The 22,585-nt window shown below is 38.5% G+C and overlaps 1 protein-coding gene across 1 annotated transcript in view; it reads left to right on the plus strand.

Moving 5' to 3' along the window:
* Positions 1-22,585, plus strand: part of MALRD1 (MAM and LDL receptor class A domain containing 1) — a 230,822-nt gene that overhangs the window by 157,279 nt on the left and 50,958 nt on the right. Inside the window, exons 31-32 of the mRNA XM_063413520.1 lie at positions 179-336; positions 11,074-11,275. Coding sequence (XP_063269590.1) covers positions 179-336; positions 11,074-11,275 — 360 coding nt within the window. The remainder of the gene's footprint in view (positions 1-178; positions 337-11,073; positions 11,276-22,585) is intronic.

The following is a 22,585-nucleotide window of genomic DNA, read 5'->3' on the forward strand; positions in this document are numbered from 1 at the left end:
TACACAAAGCATTACCAAGGAAGATTTCCATACAACCATGGTATGGTATACATGCATGTGGTAAAAAGAAAAAAACCCATCAAAAAATACCAGTAGCTGTATTTAGAAAAATGCTTGTAAACTAAAGCATAAAATAGTATTGGAAAATTTTAAATGTTTTTTATCTTTTTTCTTTAAGGTAAAGGACAGCATTTTTTGTATGTCAACTCATCTGCCCAGAAGGAAGGAAACAGAGCAAGGATAACTACCACCAAATTCTTCCCAGCTAGTCTTGGGGTCTGTAGAGTTCGCTTCTGGTTTTGGATGTTTGCTTCTGGGCAAACAGGAATCTTAAAGGTAAAAACCCTTTGACTACATTATGGCATAATAATACTTGTTTTAGCAGTTTGCATTTTTGTGTCTAGGATTACCAAAATCTCAGGAATTATGTTAACAATACTGCAGTTACACCTATATACAAATCTTCTCCTGACAGGATCAAATGACAATTCTGCTTTAGTTTTAGTTTCACTTGAAGACCTTTAACTACATATGTAAGAATTAACACTGCACATTTGACTAGCATAGTAAAACCTACCCAATACCAGCACAGTTCTATGCAGAATTCACTCAACATCAAATAGAGGTAATTTCTAATGTTTAGTGGTTTAAATTAAATGTTTTTATAATATTAATGTAACAGTGTGTGAAAGGTGTTTTGTTAAAACAATTGGAAATAAGGTATTGAACTGTATTAGCAATTGTAGCCCAAGCTTCCATGAACCTGTCATCTTGCTGTTCCCCAAGCATCCTTAAGTACACTAATCCAGTAACAGTCCAAGGAGGGATGTGACCCCTTGGCAAACAACCCACATCATGTGACTCGCTGAATAAATGTGTTGCACAGCTCCTTTTTAAGTGACCTGAGAAAGACTCCTGTCTGTAAGGTCTGTTAAATTTTGAAAATATTTGAAAATACAGATTTGTATTTTCAGATGTTAATGTACAGATGTTAATTTTTTTAAGTCAGTGACAGAATATAAATTAGTCTATGTTAAAAATGTACAAGAATGCTTTTGTAGTCTTAGACATTGAAATAAGTCAGGAAGTTTTTACCACTGTTTTCTCTACTGGAAAAGATTATCACAACACTGTTACATAGGATTACAGTGCAATTGAAGAGGTTCAGGTGGTCTCTAGTCCAACCTCTTGCTCCAAGCAGAGTCAGCTACAAGATGATGCTGGATGGCTCAGGAATGTACCCAGTCTTGAAAATGTCCATAAACAGAGACTACTCTGCCTTTAGGGGCAACCTGTGCCACTGGTAAACTTTCTATCTTCTTCTCCTTACATCCAGCCCAAGGATAATGTTATCCTTCATTCCACCTCTTTTCTTTTTTTTTAATCATATTTTCAGGATGGGGTTTGCATATAAATTTTATCTATATGTGAGCATTGCTGTAAATTTACTTATTGATAAAAAATTGCTTTATTTCATGAAGTTCATATAAGCAGCATTAAAAAGCAAACATAAATTCCTTTTTTATCTGTTGATAGCTGAAATACTGTGAGATTATCTATGATTAACTATCTGTTCAAATTCAAGTATCCTGAACCTTACAGCATGCAATATTTATGACAAGACCCTTTGAAGGAGCTTTTGAATGTTTTCAAGCATCACAGAACACTTAGCATTTGTGAATAACTAGATGTGTGTGGCCTATGTGTGAGTTAGTAGGCTGACAGCCAGAGCCTGCTTTTTAATTTTTTTTTTTTTTTTTTTTCTTTTTAGGCAGACTAGTTTAATTTACTTTCATTGCCTCAATTTCATAAAGAATTGTCTTACTGCCACATACAAATAAAGTTCCCTGTCTATGGCTTTGCTGCATGTACTCTTTATGTAGAAATGTATTCACAACAGACTGAAGCACTTAGCAAGGAGTATCATCCCATCACAGAATCAATTTACCTCTGTGGACATTTTGCTCTTTTCTATCAAACTAATAAGCTATTTCAGTATCAACTGTTGCTCTTATTAAATCAAGAATATAAATTAACTGTACCCATTCAAGTGAAAAAGAAAAAAGCCTAAAAAGAACAAAAGAGAAAAGCAATAAAATCAACAGCCCAAAACTTCTAAAACAACAGCTCTCTGAAGATTTTTTTTCAGTTTGCATTGGAGGTGAAAGAAGTCAAACTGTAACAGGAAGTTTGAATAATGTGCCAGAATATAATAACATCAGTACAAAAGCTGATATAGTTCTTATCTGAAAGACAGCTATCTGGTTGAGTCTGAATTAAAAAAAAAAAATAAAAGGACTCCAGATATTGGACATACCGAGATGTGTGATTCAAATGACATACAAGGAATGGGTAAAAGAAAGATAAAAATGAACTTTGTAATGGTATAGGATATAAACATGTTAGAACTACACAAAATAATGTGAAATTATGGGAACAATCCTATTCTTCCTCAGAAAAGGAACTAGTCACTGAGCAAAGGGAAAAAGGAACTAGAAACGCTTCTATTTTGTATTCACAATGTACATTTCAATTGCACAATTCCATTGTCATAACTCTGTAATTTGTTCATAGAGAAACCAAAAGTCTGGTCTATTATTATTTTTAGAAGGACACAATGTTTACAGCAACTCTTGCACTAACATAGAATGGAGGCTATTTTAAAGAGCTCTGAATACTCCTGCTTCAGGACCTCAATCAATCATTAACCAGCAGGAGAAAAAAATTGCTTTGTAATGATTAAGAACAAACCCACCAGCTTTCCTTAGAAGTGTTTGGTAAGAGTCTTTGAAAGGGGACTTTTCCAGCACTAAATGCAAGCCTAGTCTAATATATCAATTAATATGCTCTGGGCAAAAATAACTCTTATACAAACAAATCTGGCTGCATTATGCAGCAAATGTGAATTTAAAAAAAAACCCCTCACATTTATCTTTACATTTTTATGACTACTTTGTTGAATTTAATGGTGTAGTAGAGCAGTTTCAGCAAAAAATGAATGTGGTTTTCACATCTGTTTCATTCCAATGGAAATTCTATTGATCATCTGTCAGTTAGACTGAAAACACTCAGTGTTTATTATGCTTCTCTGGCCATTTACCTCAGGAGTCTGCCATACTCACACACTGGAGAATTAAAAGTGAAATTAATTGTTGATGTGATAGTACAGCTAATATATCAGTTTTCTGCCTTAATATTTGTTGATACTAACAGAACTGATTTATAATAAATTTTGGTATAAGACAGGTCACTTTTACTCAAAAAACCTAAATATTCTATTACTTCAAACTAATGTTTAGGCAAAAATTTTATTACTTCAAACAAAGGTTTAGGGGAATAAAGAGAAAAGAGGTAATTAATTTTTTAAGTGCTTCTCTATTGGGACAATGAAATATGATACAATTTTGTAATCTGATTTGTGGACTTAAGAGAAGCAATTTCAGTCTGTCTCTGGCAGGACTTCAGTCCAAGGATGATGACTGCTGAGGAACGTGAAGAGCTCAAAGGCATGATCCTAAAGATGTAAAGCAGAAAACAGAGCATCATTATTCACTGGAGTCAATGGAAATTTTCCTCAGCTGACACAAGCCTCTGGTGCCTAATGAAGTGAAAAAACAGGTTCTCTTTCTCAAGATTTTCCTGTTTCCTCGGCTGGCAATTAAAGACTCTAAGTTGTCAATGGTGGGAGAATACATCTCTTATTATGCACCCTTCAGACGTGCATTGGTTTTTTATTTATTAGGCAATTCAGGTGAAATGTAGCACCTCCCAGCATTCCAACTGCTAGATTCAGGCAAGATCAGGAAGATAATATATCATATTGAAAAGTCAGGATGAGGGTATAGGATAGCCACGAGTTGTAACTGCTGATTAACAAATAGAAAATAGTTCTTGTTTTATGACCTTAAAAAGGACTTTCCCTATCCTCAAAATGAAATAGAAGTTGAAAAAAAAGAATTCGGTGGTTTCTAACACACAGGATATTCTGTGGAGAATTAGAACTAAGTCATGACTTTAAGGCAGTAAATAGGATTTTCTAAAGAATGTTGTTCTCTGGGGATCATCTAGATCAGTATTAGTCTGGAGAACAATCTTACCAGACTGATAAATACAGAGTTGTTCAATGGGATTTTGTTGTTTGGTTGTTTTGAAGGTTTTGTGGGTTTTGGGGTTTTTATAGTTTGTTGTTGTTGGGTTTGGGTTTTGTTTTTTGGTTTGGTTGTTTGTTTGGGGGTTTTTTTCCTGATTTTTTTTTTTTTTTTTTGGTGGTTGTTTTTCTTCCATTACATACCATACAGTGAGATTCATCTCACCAGCATTTTTCTCTTGCACATCGTAAGTTATTTCTCTACCAGGCTAGCTTGTACACTTCAGATAGGATGCTGTGCAGGAAGGTGGTGTTGGAGGTATTAAGCCTCACAGAGTTGTACCTTTCCAGGGCCTTGGGGACATCTTATCCAGGAAAATTTGCTCAGCCTTTATGGGCTGTATGATTACACACATCAGCAAAAGCCTTGTATACACTTGACATGCTTGCTGATCCAGAAGATGCTCACTGAGTGACCTGGGTGGCCCCAGGAAGGAAGATACCATGTTTCTTCACTTTCACTGGGCACAACCTCAGAGAAAATAAGACCTGCATCCCCTGCTAAAGGAACAGAGTCCTTGGGCTTCCCATTTTTCTGAACTCTTCTTTAATCTCATTTTATTTAACATGCATTTTTAGTTATGTGTTATTCTTTAAGAAATTTCATCTAACTATTTTAGAAGACATTTAAGAACACAGGCCTTCTCCTGGTATAGTTGTGGATAGAAAAAGGTTTGGAGAACTCAGGTATTCAGGAGTACTTTGGCAAGTAGTAGGATTGAAACATTATCCCAGGAGGGTACATGACAAATGAAGCAGAACTGGGAGTTCAACAGAAATTTCCAGTGTACCAGTTTAGAGATCTACACTAAATTAAATCAGTTTCCTCAATTAGCTCTGTGATTGTTACCAGGTTTAAATTCTAGTCAAACCTAACTAAGGACAGAGTCACATAAATCGCCATGACATGTTAATTAATCCCTTAGTACATACCTACACATCCTTGCTGTATGGTAAGTGTAAGTCAAATCTCAAAGAAAAGAAGGACAAGGCATGCAAGATGACTTTGCATCTATGTGAAACAGGTGCTGACATCATCAAAATGTCACACTTCAGACCCAGTTTGACTTACTGCCGTCCCAGAACCCTGGCCAGTGCCAGGAATCTAGCAGGATTCCTGACTGGGTTATTGCTTGTACTGGGCTGGAGCTGCAGGGCTGATCTGTGTGTGCACAGAAAGGGTCCTTGCTGCATCCGAGACCAGACTCTGTATGGACACAACGAAGTTTCTCTGTGCATAGACAGAGAGCAGCAGACAATAATTGCTTGATGTTCAAGCAATTATTGTGCCTTGAAACTTTTAGTATGAGAAACTTCTCCTACTAACCTGGCCAAAAGAATTGGAAAAGAAAAAAACCTGGCTTTAAACAATGAGACAATCTTTAAGTATCCTGTAAGATGCTAGTATTGTCTTCAAATATTTTGGATTCTTCCCACTTCCCCAATAGCTATTTGTGCAGCTGTGAGACTTCACAATGAGATATACTGAAAGGGATATTACCTCAGTATTTACCTTCCAAAAGTAAATATCACAGCTTATAGCTAAAACTATGCTAGCATTGTTGTATGCTATAGAATTCCAGATGGTCAAGATTGTTGTATTTCATGACCGGTGAAATAGTGAACGGTTCTGGAGACACACAGAGGTGTTTAACATTGTCCTAATCTCACATTCTCTAATCAAGGGTTTTAGCTTACTAAGACCTCAGAGCCTGGTACACACAGTTTTTAATTTTGTTTTATGGGTTGAGTCATCTCTTTCTTCTCAACACCAGTCCTTTTAGCTCAGCAAGAGGTATGTTTTTAGGAAGATAGTGACAAGATATTGCTGTTACATAGTCCAGCAATCAAAGATCAGGCTTGACAAAATTTGATCCTGATTTGAATTACTCTATGTCAGTATTCTTTCTTGCTCCCTTACTCCAAAAATAAAATAACCTGCAAGAATTTTTAGGCATCATAGATATTTTAATCAATAAACCAACAAAATATGTAGGATTTAGGGTGCCATTTGGGTTTTTAGCTTATTTGTTCTGCCATGTGGACTGGAAGAATCAAAGGTATTGAACTATACACATCATTAGCATGGGTTCAATTTCGTTACTTTCTTGGGCCTCAGGTTTTCTGTTCCATTATTAAACTGAGTCATTCAGTTGGCAACATGGACCTATAGGTCACTGGAAAATTAGTTTTAGAAAATTATATTTCTGAAGAATAGAATATTGATTATAATATTCAGTCCCTTAAAGGAATAGTTATCATCTGGAATGGTTAGAATACAGTTACTGTCTTTATTCCACTTTTTTTGTTGTTGTGTTTTGTTTTTGTTTGTTTGTGTGTGTTTTTGGTTTTTTGAGGGGTTTTTTTGTGGGTTTTTTTGATCTGCTCAGATTGTATAAGGACTTTTAACACCGGAGTGGGAAAAGAAAATACCTCTGTAATCTCCAGTTTCGTGTTCTTGGAATAAATTCACTAGTTGTTGGATAATTGAGACTTCATTCATTGCTATACTTATTGCTTTCAGTATTTAATTGTTTTATTTATTTTTATTCATGGCTTTGCTAAATATGTTTGTGTTGCCATGAATTTTCCTGGTTTGCTGAGCGTTCATATTAAAGGAGAAACGTGCAGTTTCTCACGCTGGTGAATTGTAAACACAGGACCATGTTTTGTAAATATTGGCAATGTTATGAATACTTTCTCCAAGAGAAGGGGAGGCTGAATGACAGCCTCCTGGACCAATGTGACAGGAGAGGTGGCGATACCCTTCTCCAATCCATGGTCACCTTGACACAGATATAAAATGGAAAAATAAACTAAGGGCAGGGTCTTCTGCCCTGCTGCTGTTGTTGAACCCAGATCTGTGTCCCCAGTCTGTGTTCCTGGTTGGGCCTCCACGGTGATAACTGGTGCCCCCCGTGGTCAAAGTTGCAAGCTAGTGAGGCAAGAAAAAAGAAGAAAAAAAGAAAAAAAGAAGAAAAAAATCTGCCTTCTACAGCTGCAAAAAGAAGAAACCCACGATGTTCTCAGAGGAACGGCTGATGATGGAACTGCTCCACTCCTTTTTGTTGTCCCGTGACGCTGACCTGACCAGGAAACACGTGAGAGAACTATTTAACTGGGGAAAAAAGCTTGGAATTTTTCATACTGCTGAAAAGGCACTCTCAATCGACCCATGGAAAGCCCTGGGGAAAAGCTTTTTCTCATCCGTTCTGAACGGAAATATGAGAGCTAGCGCTCTTCTAAGGGCATGGGCAACTGTCTTCCCACTTCTAAAAGAGGCTGGGGAGGACTTTGAAGTTGATTCTGGGCTTTCGACAGGTACCAGGACTGGTTCCCCTGTGAGCTCCGTCGCTTCTGACGAGAGTTGCTCTGATGCAGGGTTAGAGCCGATGCAGGAGACCCCCACCCCCATGTCGGGGGTTGGGCACGCCCAGCGGGGTTTTTGGAAGGGCTGGGAAGCCTTTTTCGGTCCGCTCCCCGCGCGGTTGGGCGGGCGGGGAGCTGGGGTGCCGAGGGGGCGGAGCGCTCGGCCTCGGGTCCCACGCCGAGCGCGGGGGATCGCCCCCGCCGCCCCGGGCCGCTGTGCCGCCGGCGCCGCGCCCCGCCCCTCGCGATCCCGGCCGCGCGCCGGGTCCCCGCTGCCGCCCGCGGGGGCTGCTGGCCCCCCCTCGCTGCTCGCGGCAGAGCGGCTGCCGCCCAGCCCCGCCCCGCCCCCCGCCGCGCCGCACGCGCTCCAGCGGAGGAACCCGGCAGGAGCAGGCCCTGCGCCGCCCCGGGCCCCAGCCGCGGGGTCGCCCGCGCTGCCGCGCGGCACCGCCGCACATCCCCTCCCTGCCGCTCGGGGAATGCCCCCCGGCACCGAGCGGGAGGGGCTGTCGGCTGCCGCTGCTGCCGCCGACCCGGCCACCGACCCATCGGCTGACAGAGCAGGAGCTGAAGGCTGTGGCCCGTCGGCCACGCCTCCCTGCCCAGCGCGACAATCGCCCCCCCGCTCAGAGAGGAGTCTGAGCGAGTCACTGTCCCCCGCCCACCCCCCCTACGGGGCCGGGTCGGCTGTGGGAGATGATAACGGGGCAAAAGCATTGTCTGATGTGCACGCTTTTCCTGTCATGAAATCGGATGAGAATTTTAGTCCTGCATCCCAGCCAAATCAGGCTGCTGACCTAAGAGAGCTGCTGCCTGAAGATGCAGCTTTGCCCGAGCCAGTTCAGGGAGCTGTGGACGTGGGTCCACAGCATCATAGCCATGATGACCCATCATGGGCAGTCCCGTTTCCCTTATCAAGGGACGTGGCAGAAGATAATACAAGCTTCACTGAGGCAATTCAATGGATCAGTGCAGAATTTGAGAATCTGATCTTTCCTTATGTAATAAGAGGTCTTGCAACAATGATGCTTGAACCTCAACAGGTTTTTACCTTTGAAAGAAATTGGAAATTCCTAGCTGGACAAATGGCTGTCGAAAATAGCCACCTGCCTCGAGATGATCCCTTGTTTGGGGTCGGAGTTGACCTACTTATGGGGAGGAGTCAATATGCTTGCCCTGATGTGCAAGCTGGCCTTTCTTTCATGGTTTTAGATTCGTGCAGATACATAGGGATATCTGCATTGATAAAAACCAAGTTATCCTTCTCCCCAAAGGAAGACTTCTTAGACATAGCACAGAAGCCAGAGGAAGCTTTTCCTAAATTTATAGTGCGTCTGATGGATTTTTTAGAGATGAGAGTCCAGGATAGCACTATAAGAATGATAATTTTGGAGCAATTAGCAAGAAGCCATGCTAATTCTGCTTGCCAGAGGCTCCTGGAAACCATTCCAGAGACTTCTACTGTCCTGGAGATGGTCCAGACCTGTGCAGTTCTAAACACCTGTGATTGTATGGTGATTACCCCAACAGCTGCTTCACAGCCGGCAGAAAAGAGGCAGAATGATGGACATGAGACACAGGCAGATATTCAGCCTAGTGGAGAACAGGAAAAGGAGGCACAGGAAGTGACTCCCTTGTTTTTCTGCGCACAAGGTGTGGGTCCAGACCATACTGCAGAAACATGCAAAGCAGTGGGTCATGCTGAGCCCACGCCAAGCCCGAAAACTCGGAGGCGAAGAAAAAGACGAAGACGTCAGGGGGATGAAACAGTTTCCCAAGCTCTAGAACAAGAGCAAAATTCTCTGGCTGGTGTACAGCCATCATCTCAAGTGTAGGAAGTGTTGATGTTGCCACATAGCTATGGTCAGTTTTCCTTGGACCTTGCAGTGGGTTTCTACGTCCACATCCTATATTGCATGCATTCTTTGAGAAAAAGTCAATTGCTCAATTTGTGTTTTCTAAGTTCTCTATCCTCAGGTTCTGCGATCCATGCTAAGAAGGTGGCCGCTGAAACACTCTGCTGAGCTGCCTCAGGTGCATTGGACTGATCCTGTTTGATCCTGAAACCTTGTGCACCCTGTGCCACCCTAGTGCCAACCCATCACAGAAGCCTCTTCGAGATCTGATTAACATGGACACTGACTGGCATCCTCTCTTTTCCTATATGGCCTCCATAGAGACTTTGGATCCTGTGGAGCTGCTGGACAAGGACTGATTGGAGCAGTGTGATGCTGAGAGCCAACGGACTGTTAATCATGGACTCAGAGGAATTGTTTGCTACGGCTCAGTTTTATGTATGGTAGCCATTGTGACCTCTGTGGGGAAAGTGCACGTTGTTTGGGGGTTGTGGTTTTGGGACAGAACTTTTGGGGTTCAGAATTTTGAATTGAGTAGTAAAATTTTCTTGGAATGCTCCTGCCTTTTGCACCGTATATTCCCTTGTATCTTATAAAAATTTAAATATATGAGGGTTGTTGGTTAAATTATGTTAGACTATGCTCGAGATATTTTGAGCAGGTTATTGCAAGGGGTTCAGGGTGAAACCCTGGGTAGCAAAGGCAGAATCAGACCAACATGTAGCCCTCACACCGTTACCTAAATGAAGGTCGGTGAACTTTATACAGGTTTTTTTTTTTTTTTCTTTCTTTTTTCCTGTCATAGAATTGTTCACTTTTCTTTTTTTGTTTTCTTTTTAATATACTTAAAAGGGTGAGATGTTGCCATGAATTTTCCTGGTTTGCTGAGCGTTCATATTAAAGGAGAAACGTGCAGTTTCTCACGCTGGTGAATTGTAAACACAGGACCATGTTTTGTAAATATTGGCAATGTTATGAATACTTTCTCCAAGAGAAGGGGAGGCTGAATGACAGCCTCCTGGACCAATGTGACAGGAGAGGTGGCGATACCCTTCTCCAATCCATGGTCACCTTGACACAGATATAAAATGGAAAAATAAACTAAGGGCAGGGTCTTCTGCCCTGCTGCTGTTGTTGAACCCAGATCTGTGTCCCCAGTCTGTGTTCCTGGTTGGGCCTCCACGGTGATATGTTTGCAATAACTTTCTACGACTGTCTCAAACTCCGTATTATAAATTACTTGTACCAGATGACAGACTTAAATCCCTAGTTGCTAAGTCTTTTATTTGTATCTCTAAAATCTCACTCAGTCTAATGATAAGGAGGTCACCTTTTAGAGATGAAAGGATAGCTCAAAATCCTTCTCAGTCTTTCTTCAATTTTTAAATGAATTTGGGGTTAAGTCTTTACTGATTATCTCCTATACGTCAGGCTGAGACTATTTGTAGATTTTGCAATTAGTGATTGGATTAGCAGCTCTCTTTTTTTGTCTTTTTGCAGTAGCTTTGTATTTGAAGCTGAACCAGCATTTGCAAAATTATTCAGTAATTTGGTCACCACCAATGTGAAGTGGATCTGAACCATCTCTAGGAGGGTCAGTGTTGCCCAAGCTGGAGGTGCTCTTGGGTTGTGTCACTGTCCCAGTCTGCACTCCTGCTGCATAATGCTGATTCATCTGCCTCTCCTGGGTTCTCTCAACAGGTGTACACAGTTGAAGAACATGGACTGGATATCCTTATGTGGTCTTCTACTAGAAACGAAGAGAACAAATGGATGTATGGAAGTGTAGTTCTCTCCAGTAACAGCCCTTTCAGAGTTGCATTTGAAGCTGAAGTGGGGTGGAGTCAACCCACAGAATTTGCTCTTGATGATATTTCTTTCACCCCAGAATGCATTCATGGAGGTATGTGATTACACAAATATCTATCATACAAGTTCTCTTTTCAGAGGGCAAGGAAAGTTGTGGCATTTCACATTTCAGTGTATATCGCAAGTTACAAAATCTGACGTATTTTCTATTTCTCATAGTTTAGGGAAGACAGTTTTCTGTTTGAGCTAGAAATTGAATATACAAATATAACAACTCAAAATATTACTGGCATTGAGGGTTTGAACCATAGTTGAGAGGAATTTACTGCCGCTCCACTGTATTGGTTTTCTCCCATGTGAAAAAAGTCAAAAACATTAGTTTGGGATCAAAGAGTTTCATGAGTATCAAAGTAGTTCACAATTATTTTCAAAGAAAGTTGTTAGGTTTTTTCTTTGCTCTCTTCATAAAATACAAATGTGTACCACATTTGCCTCTCTAACATTTTCTTCGAGTATTTACAATCTCACTTCTGCTACAAAAGTACTTGATCTATGTACAAAAAGAGTTTTAATGTCTTAAAATGCCCAGTTTTTTCTGTGGGAAAAGCAGCGTTTTACTCTGAAAACAAAATGTAACGTACGAAACCATATCATAAGAAAAAGAACAGTACATGAAAATAGTACATGAAAGTACATGAAAATACAGATTCTGATAGAAATATCAGCAGAAGTTAATGACTAAAGGACAACTAAGAATTATTATTGTTACTAGGAATTATTATTTTAACATAAATGCTAATATGAAGATTATAAAAATCTTCTTTGATAACCTTTCCTTCTATTAATACAGCTCTTCTTGTTCAGATAGGACAGCCTATGCGTGACCTAGTTATCATGCTGTTCCAGAAACTTCTTCTATTATTTTTATTGTGATAAGCACCTCCTGGAGGAATTAAACACATGCTGATTAAAGCTTCAAGTGAAATAATATGTTCATGGTGGTGGCATTTGTTCAGAATCAAGCTGAATAAAAGTTTTGTTTATTTTCTCTAAATAGGCTCAGGCAAATAATATTTTGGAATGTAATTCACTGAGCTGCAGACTATGTGAATAAACAGGCATTTGTTCTACCCTTATTAGATTAATCACCTTTTTTAACCATATCTTAAGAATTACATGGGCAGTTTCATGCATAATATATTATAAGAGGGACATTTTCAAATTATATATATTATATAATAATAATAACAATAACTGAAATAATAATAACTATAGAGATAATTGTAATAGAGCAACATTTTCTAATTACTTTAATTTTCTAACTACAATTTTCCAGTTGCAACATTTTCTAATTACTTTAATTTTCTAACTACACTTTTCCAGTGTAGTTTACTGGAATAAGTAGAATACTTTTGTGCCATTTGTAGAATACTTCAAAGTGTCTAACTTGTATTACAATCTCTTGCTCCTGCAAATGTGATATATCAGAAGTTTGGCCTGAAGAAAAAAATTTGGAGTAATATTGGTTACCTACTATTTGCTGAATAAGTCAAAACCTCATACCTTATCTACATGCATACATTGCAACTTGATACATAATCTCCTCTCCAGACAAAAACCAGTATCTAGATGCTGTTACTTAGGATTGGTTTCATGCTGTCCTTGGAAGAGTCCTATCCTAATAATCCTTGCTGGCCTGGTAGAGCTTGTGAAGAGGCAAGTGAATTACATAAAATCCATGAAATACAGTAAACCACAGCAATTTAGGGAAAAAAGAATCTGCCTCTGAATTTTTGACAAAGAGCTACTTCAGAGGAGGTGCTGTTTTTCACTAACTGTTGTTGCTAGAGAGCTGCTTAAATATTCAGATGGTAAAATTTGAAGCTATTATCTTCCAATAGTATAAAAACACTGTCCTGTAGATATTTGAGCAAGAACATTTTTCTGTAACGGAACTGGAGGGAAAGTTTATCTAATCCATTGTCAGTCCTGCTTTGATTGTTGCTCATTAAGTTTATTCAAAGACCTAGCTCAAAGAAAAGTGTATTACCTGCAGTGCAGGTTTTGTGTAATGTTCTTCCTTTCAGAAGATGGCTATACTACTGCAGATCTTTTTTTCCTCTCTCAGTATTATTATTTTTCAGCTCGCCTTTAATTACTTTGAGTTTCTAGAGGCAACACATTCTAAATGGAAGCAATCACAATTTAACTGGTTGGGAGCTCTAAGTAATAAAGCATTGCCAGCAGCTCTAATTCAGCTGTGTTTTTTATATTTTTAAGTAGCTGGTCCATATTAGCCATGACAATTCCTAGATATCCAATAATATTTCTGAACATTTAAGCGAGGTGTAGTCAAGGTAGTGGTAGGTCAAGCTAGGCCTACTGCAGAAGAAGCTTTCAGCTGATGCTGATGCAGAGGGAGCTGTTGTTGGCACAGGCTCTTGCTCAGAATTAGCTGCCAAATGAGATATATTTGTTCCACTTTTCAAGATCCATGATTTTCTGCTGATGAAGTTGTATGAAGATCTTATTTTACATCCTAGGGACCAAAGAATTTAAATGTTACTTAGTTGTAACAATCTTCTTCAAATTTGTAAATAACAGCTTGATTAAAAAAAACAAAAACAAAAAACCCACAAAACTTCATTTCCATTTAATGTCCTAATTTTTTGAATTTTTTCAAAAAACATTTCTATTTCTAATTTCAGAGGGACTAAAAATTCCAAAGTATTGAATCAGAATTTATATTCATTAGTGTCTTTCTCATAGTATTTTTTAGTTCAGCTGAAATAGAAGTCATTACAGAAATTCTAAAAATTATTGCCATATCTAATTTAAAACCTAGCATTAACTCAAAGATGCCTAATAATCAAACTTTATTCTGCTTATGAAAATCCAAATACTATATTTTGTCACTCATTCTTTACTGGAGAAATAAACCAGATGTAAAAATTCAGTGTAATTTAGTTAAAAAGCACTTCTACGTGTTGGAATTGTAATCTCGAGAAACAAATAAATAGTAAATGTATTTTGTGATGTCTTCCAAAGATCACTCAAGTGAAATATTTGTGCTTGTGGAGATCTACTGAAAGAAGATAAATCTCAGTACAAAGTCAGCACTGAATGATGCTCCAGCTCTTTTATGCACTCAAGTTACGTGCTAGGCCCCATTTAGCTACAACTGCTTGAGAACTCATACCTCTAAATTGTACTGTTTTAACTAATTGCTTGAATAATTTTGTTTTATTCAAAAAGAATAGTGTTGACACTTTTAAATTAATATTTGGGATGAATCTTGGGGGTAAAGACGAGTGCAAATATGTGGCACCTAAGGCTCCAGAGTATTTGAAAAAACAGTAGTTGCTTTTCCACCATCAGTCATGCTTATCACCAGTTCAGCAGTAATATTGCTTACTGAAATAATTAACTTGAATAAAATTAATCTGTATGTGCTTCTGTGTCTATTTTTCTACTTTACCTCTCCTTATCATTCTCTCCTTTTAAATTTCTGGGTTTAGTCTATGTTTGTTGCACAGTTTATTTCCCATAGCATCTCAACACTATCTGAAGTATTTTCCTTCCTTCTGTTTTGTGAACCATTTTTTATCAGCTTTGATCATTTTATTTTAAAATCTTTTTTACTTCTGAGCTTTTTTCATTCATTCCCTTATATGTATAATATTTTTCAAAAAATTTCTCTTTAGCCTGCAAACTCTGTACATGAGAAAGGACTGTCACTGTTACAAATTTCCCACCACACCCCACAGCAGCTTTCCTTTCACCTGAAAGATTTATTTCATAACAAACAGAACATATCATTATGTAAGGATACATTGGATATAAAAGGACAATTGAAATAGTTCAAAACATTCAGCACAGACAGGACATGTCATCTCTAACACTGTGTCTTCTCTGGTGGAACTGTGAATATAGAAAGTGCTATTTCCCAGATGCAATGGGTTGGGCCCTTTTTCTGATATTGTCATAGTTCATGACTTTGCCACACAGGTTACCAACAAAATGGTCAGATTTGCCTCTTAGGACCTGGAATAGAGTAAAATTTTCAGTGATTGTTGGCAGCTTTCTCTTAGGTGAAACATTTGTTTTGAAATGTCATAATTCTTCCAAGTCTCCCCATTGCTGTATAGCAAAGCACAAACTAAATTTTCTGTAAAGGTTGTATATAATCCTTATAATGAGCAAGATTTCACTTGTAATAAAACAAATAGAAGAAAGAAATAAGAATCTGTGAATTATAAGACAGGTGTTAGCTTTGCATTCAAGCCCAAATGTATTTTTAAAAATGCATACAAAGGCATCCCAGTAACCTAAAACCCAATATCCTCCAAGAACTGAATTTTCAATTTATTTGAACCACCATAAGACAGTCATGAAATACAGCCATATCCATATCCATCCATTTAGATCACCTTTCATAGTTTTCTAGAAGAAATGATATTGCAAAAACTGTATGACAAAGGAAATTATATTCAATTAAAATTAGGATGGTACACAGAATTTCTGGTCAGCCACAGTAAGAAAAAAGTACATCAAGAAATATAACCTGTCTCCAACAGTTCTGGATGTCAGAGAAAGAGTATAAGAAAAGAGGATCTATATGTACTGTTTTATCCCAACACATCTCCCATTTGCAGCCACTTGTAATTCGGTCCTCCTGAGCCACATGTAGTCTCAGAATAATGATCCTCAAGTTTTTTCTTTCCCTTTGAACTTATCTGTTCCCCTTATAACATCTGGGAAGTCCTCAATATTCCGAAATTAAATTATATGCTGCTGCTTTTGTGAATCTAGGCTTATATTCATGAATAGAAAAGCTGTTAAGTGCTTTCCCATTTAGGCCTTGAAATGTATGAAATCTTTATGTAAACCTTGGTGATTCACTCTTTTTTGTGGTGGGTAGGATTTTCTTAAGACATCTCCATAAAGCAGTTTCAAATCTCACAATAGATGCATGCTATACACCCAGTCCTGAAGTTCCTTCAGAGTAAAATAATTTGCACTGACTTTCAAACAACAGCAGAATATATGCAGTATCAAGCAAAAATCTGTGATATGTGTAGGTTCAAGCTTCAAGATAAGAAGGAAGGTGTCCCAAAGGGCCAGAGCTATAGGGCATTCTCTGTCTTCAAGGTGGAAGGAAATGAACGTTATAACTGGCATCTAATTTAAACTCTGTTTATGACTGTTTATAATTTGAACATAGCAGAATGAAGATATAATCTAATATTTTTAATTGAATAACTTAGTTAAAGAATAGTGATTCTGGAAACTATTTCCATATAGCTAGATAGTGGAAAGAAAGAGGTAAAATAAAAATCTATGTAGATAATCGCCTGATAATGAGTTGAGTTTTTCAAAATTGGTATTAGTCTAAACTACTATAATTTTAGACAATGTGTGGTATCTTGAAGGTATCTAATTTTCAGAAAAAAAATGGGAGTAGCATTTCTTTAGAAGTGAATACCTTTGTGATTTTTAGATAAGAAACCACAGAGCAGAGGTATATATGTGTGCAAGTACTAATGTCATAACATCTTGCCTGGTTATTATTTATTTGTTTCTCACAACATATATTCATTGGGATCACAGAATATCCTGAGTAGGAGGGATATTTATACAAGAATTATCAAGTTCAATTCCTTGCAGTGCAAAGAACCATCCCCAAGAGTCACACCCCGTGCCTGAGAGCATTGTCCAAATGCTCCTTGAACTCTACCAGGCTGGTGCTGCCACCCCTGCCCTGGGGAGCTGTTCCAGTGCCCAACTACATATGGAGACTTTTTCCTCCTTATTTTATCTCCGCTTCATGAAACACACTCTTTGAATTGTTTATAAACCTCCCCTGCTTTTCCTGCCACAGATTTCCATTTGCTTCAAAACAGCGTCTGTGTGTTTATATGTAAAAATAATCTTTAATCACATTATTGAATATTATTTTTCTCAGAGCGCTCTTTTCCCAAATCAGAGATGTGAGATAATTGATGAGAGATAATTGAATATTTTTGTTTCTCTGTGCAAAATATTCAGATATAACTTTGACTGCAGAATTTCTTATCTTTATGAAGAGTTTTTCTAAAGAGCATATAGCTACTGTGTCCAAATATTTGGAAAGTATTTGATAACTACCTGCATAATTACTTTATATTGCATAATGTTATCTACCTGACAAATAAAGAGAGGACAGGATAAAAAAAAAAATCTGTAATCTTGAGTACTAGTTTGGAAATATCCAAACCATTTTTGTTTTCAGACTCATAAAAATAAAGAATCCAGAATTTACCAAAAAAGCAAAATATGATTTGGCCAAAAGGTTTCTCCTGTGCAGACCCTAAACTGGCAGACTAGCTTTCTTGAATTAGAACAATTTAAAGAGGAGGACACTCTAAAAAGTGTTACATCCCCTTAAGTCTTAACCAATTCCTTTCCACTAATGAAGAAATAATACTAGTAGCTATAAGTGAAGAAATACCATTTACTAACAGGTGAAACAGCAAAAGGTAAAAGAACCCCAGTAAATAACCACTAGATGCAAAATTGGTAAATCTCAGGAACCCCAGGGGTGCAGAGTGCCAGAAATACCCTTCCCAAGACTGTGCCCGCGTACCCTGAAGGACAGAGGGGAAAGGACGCCAGCTCTCCCCCAGATGGTGCTCCCCGGGTGGCCACGGTCTGGGAGGCAAAGGGAGCAGTGGGGATGCACAAAAAGAACCCTCCTGGGCAGGTGGCAGCTTACGGAGCTGCCCTGGTGCAGATGAAGATCTGCCCGGGCGTGTGGAGTCAGCTCCGCCGCCCTCCCTTCCTCCCGCCGCGCACGGGGCTCTGCCAGTGCTGGTGCTGCTGTGCTGGGGGAAATCCACTCTGACACGGGGTGACCCAGCCCCATGGGACCAGCTCAAGATACACTGCCTTTGGAATTACAAGATTCACTCTAGAGAGGTTTCTGATTGCAAAATGCAGTTTCTCCTATTGCTAGGGTGGCAAGCCCAGAAACCCACCCAAAGCAACCCTTTAGAAAGGGCAGCAGCCACCTTCAGCAAACTCCACCAGGCAAAGAAGGGAGTCAGCTTGGGTGCCCTGGCCTTCTAAAGGGACCAGCACGGCCCAGTTGCCCCACAATTCTGGTTCTGGATGTGCTCGGGTTTAAAGAGACAGTAAGAGATAGATACAAAATACAATGACATTTCAGGTTACCCGAGACAGAAGCATTACAAGCTAGTCAAAAAATTACACAGCTCAGAAGTGAGCTGTTTGCAGATAATTTTATATGCTCTCCAGCATTTTAGTAGATCCCATTTCACAACTAGAAAAGCATAAATGACATTTTTATCTTATTAAGAGATGACAACAACCCAAAAAGTAGAGTGGGTGTTTGTGTGAGCTTTGTGCAAAAAAATAGCTGAGTGGTGCAGAGCAAATCTTGTGGAGGGGAAACCATGTGTGTGTCCATGTATGTCAATATGTGTGTCCATGTGTGGGATCCCAGGACTCCTGTATGACCAACCAATATGATTGAGTAGAAGCTGTTTATTGCTTACATTAAGTTATTTTTATACATTCTAAGTCAAATGTTCATGTGGCCACACATTATTTGATTGGAGGCTCTATATTGTCCACACATTTAGCATGCAGCCTTCAGGACAAATGACTGGTCAGTCCCTCATCACGTTGGGCCTCCTTTATCTAGTTCTTGCACTCTTGGTATTCTGTTTCTCAGACTCTTCATTCTTAATTCAGTGTTGTTTATGTCTCAGTAACCTTGATGAACTCCTGAGAGTTCTGATAAGAATAACTAAAGGTGGTTTGGCTGGGGCACACTGTGATCAAAGCTGTTCAAATACACTGCCACGTCCATGTGTCCATGTGATTGTCCATGTGTGTCAATCTGTGCATCTGTGGGTGTGCAAGCGTGTCCATGTGTGCCCATGCATGAAGCAGCACAGAAAATTCTGCAGCAGAACAGGACTTATCTGACAAAACCTTAGACAGAGTCAGTGATCCTTCCCTGAAACTCCCAGAGCCCAAGTGCTGGAAATACTGCAGGGGTTAACTGCCTGAGGTACTGCAGTGCTAGATCATGGGGAAAAACACTGTAGAGGAGCCTTAACTTCTGATTTCTTTAAGTTGCAGAGCCAGGGGAATCACTGTTGGCTTGTCTGTTCATACTTGCAGTGAAGCAGAAATCTCTCTCACATTGAGTTTCTTTCCCAGGAAGAGAGGAAGAAGAAACTCAGGGAGTTTCTTTCCTCAAGGGCATGAGATGAACCATGGGAGAAGTTGTAGGGGGAGGCTGCCCACAGGAACAAAGGAGGGGAAGAGGAAAGCAGCATGAGTAGTAACAAAGGACTGGAGATACCAGGGAAATTTGTGAATAGATTCTTCAGTCAATTAACTTTTCCCTGAAACCAATCACTATATATGCTTTAGATCCGTGTTGCTTGACAGAAATAGAGCTTTTTAAAAAACTAAAACTTGTGATCCAAGGCATACATAGTACCTTAGAGACCATCTTCATCCTGTTCTTGTACCTTCCAGTGCTCAGACCTAGCTGGAGTCAAGAGCCAAAACTTTTTGTGGATTTCACAGAAAAGGAACTGGGAATAATTTTAGGATAAGATAATTACACTATATAAACTAGGATAATTATTGGCAATTCCTGAATGCAATTATACTGTATATGTTTAAATTAATAGTTATACTATCTTTGTCCATAATCTTCAGTTTCTCTCTGTCTTCTTATAACTTGTCCAGAATACTGAAATCTTCTGAAGCAAGCTACATGCCTTTTGGGAAATTAAAATTCTATGGATTTATTAATAGTGTATTAAAATTATTTCATTAATATTGAACCTCCAAACCCCATCTGTTTACATGAAAAACACCTTCAAATCACACAGATGATATTTTTCCTTGCTAAGTTCATTCAGAAAAATCAACATATTTCCCTGGAGAGATGGAGAGAAATAACATTTGGAATGGAATGGTTTCATGATACTATCTTAAAGAGCAGAAAATTCTCAGACTCTTCCTTATGTAAAACCTACTCATCTCCTCAATAAGAGTAAATCATCAGCTCAGATTTATCTCAGAAATTATATCCACTTCATTCTGTGGAAGACTAAAGCTTCACAGCTTCTCCAGTTTGTCATTGCTCCTAATAAATAAACAAACGAACAAAAAAAATCCATCACATTAGCAGGCATAGCTAGCAATTCCCAGACTGTTTCTAGCAGAAATATGGAAAATATTGTCATATTCCTGTCACAGACTGTCAGTGTGTTCCAGCCAGAAGCAGTAGTTCTGTGAGCGAAGACTAAATCATAGCTTGACTTTACTGGCAGTGAACCTGCCATTTTTGTATGTTAGCAAACTGTGATTATTTCAAGTAAATTCTGTGCAGACATATAAAAATCTGAAGTGATTGTGCCATGTTCTGCTTATTTTCAGTTCTGGCTTTGTTATGGGGTCTCTGGGATCCTTTTGAGCACCCTGCCCCACACCTCTGTCCTTTCATGAAGGGAAGAGATTTGAAGATTCAATGGCCATCAATTTCACCCCCCTTTTTTTTTTTTTCTTTCCCTTTTTATAAGCTTGGAAATAAGCAGCAGGAGCTTTATCGTAAAGGATAAAAACTCATGGAATGGAAAGATTGTTAAAGTATTTGAATAGTTTTAGTCCAATTAATTTTTATCACAAGTTTGTTTCCTTGCAGCCACCCTGAGTGGGTTGATTTCATGCCCTGATCCAATGTTTACTGAACTGAAATTGAGGACTGACATCTATTTCAAATTAATTAACGCACTGGATTGGGCCCGTAATTAATTTATACTCTTGTCTAATGAAATCTATTGGAGGGAGTTATTTTTGACCTCTTTTAGCTACAGTTAATAGGTCCACCATTTTTATTACATTTACTAGGCAAATCACTTATGCAAATATATCAGACAAGTTGTTAGTTTTCAAGGGTCTGTTGCAAGGCCCATTAAAATCAATATGAGTTATCCCATTTACTTAAACGGGCTTTAGAGTGAGCTCTGATACAACTGAGGTTGTGCTGCCTAACAGTGTATGTGGTAACTTTATTTTGTGCTCCCTGGTGTTGACTCTGATGCCAGTGTCCACTAGTCTTAACCAAAATTCACTGTTACAGGTGATATACAAATATAAATGGGGACCTACTCTGCACCAGAGATCTTGGTATTTGAAGAGGAAAGGCAGAAAAGAGGATAGCCTGGAGGTGTTGCTTCATTCAAATTAAGCATGTTTGTATGTTACTTGCTGTGATAATGACTGTGTAATACAAACATTTATTTTATATTTGCATTTGGGTAAGCAGTTCTGTGGTTTTCTGTGACTGAATCCCTGTAATTCATGAGCAAAATATTTGCAAGCTCTGAAGCTTGCTTTACAGTCAGGAAACAGGATCTTGTGTTCCATGGATGACAAAAACAATACTACAGCAAAGCATAAGTGTACAGAAAATATTCATCAAAAAACAGTAAGCCTTTAACAAATACCTATCCCACAAATATATACTTGTGTCCTTGACAATGAGCATTTATTAACGCTTTTCATATTGTAAAGGCCTTTTTCTCCAAAATCATCAGCTCATGTGTTCTATTTACTGTAAACATGGTTTGATGGTTACCACACCACAATAAAAATGTATTTAAAAGCACCTATTTGATCTGACAACAATGAAATACAGATATAACCAGCTGTAGTTATTGCAGTTCATGGAGCAGAACACACTAAATTTTATTTGCTTTAAACACTGGTCTGATTTTTATGGTTTTTTATATCTACCTCAGCTACTTAACTTCTCTTAAAAGTGTGAAGGTGCTTGTGAGGTAGCACTTCTGGCCTGTAGGTTGTAACTCAGCCAGCACGGCTGTATGAGTAAGTTTCAAAAGACATAGGACCAAATTAAAATGTCAGGTTTTAGGACCTAATTAAAATGTCTTTTTTATGATATACAAGTAGATGTTATATGCACATTTTTAAACCCTTTCTTTAATTTTGGTTATTTGCCATATGCAAGGTAAAAAAATGTGCAAGGTAAAAATAAAACGTGTTTTATTTAAAAACACATGTATTTAAAAAAAATGTGCAAGGTAAAAATAAAACACTGAGTGCAAAATGAAATAAATAAGGACATGTACTCAGCTTTCTGCTTAAAAAATCATGATTTCTTTAGCTATAATGGAGCATCAACAATTTACTGCTGTTTTTTATGCGGATCTAAATTCAGACTCAGTGCTTTGCTTTGCAGAGGTTATTTTTGGTTAAATTGTTTTTGTTTAGTTTGCTTTTCATCCGTGTGCAAACACTGAATTCTTGAGGATTTTTAGTCCTGTTTTTCAGTCAGCATTCAGCCTTGATACAA

The sequence above is a fragment of the Prinia subflava genome, chromosome 1 (assembly GCF_021018805.1).
Source record: "Prinia subflava isolate CZ2003 ecotype Zambia chromosome 1, Cam_Psub_1.2, whole genome shotgun sequence".
NCBI classification, from domain to species: Eukaryota; Metazoa; Chordata; class Aves; order Passeriformes; family Cisticolidae; genus Prinia; species Prinia subflava.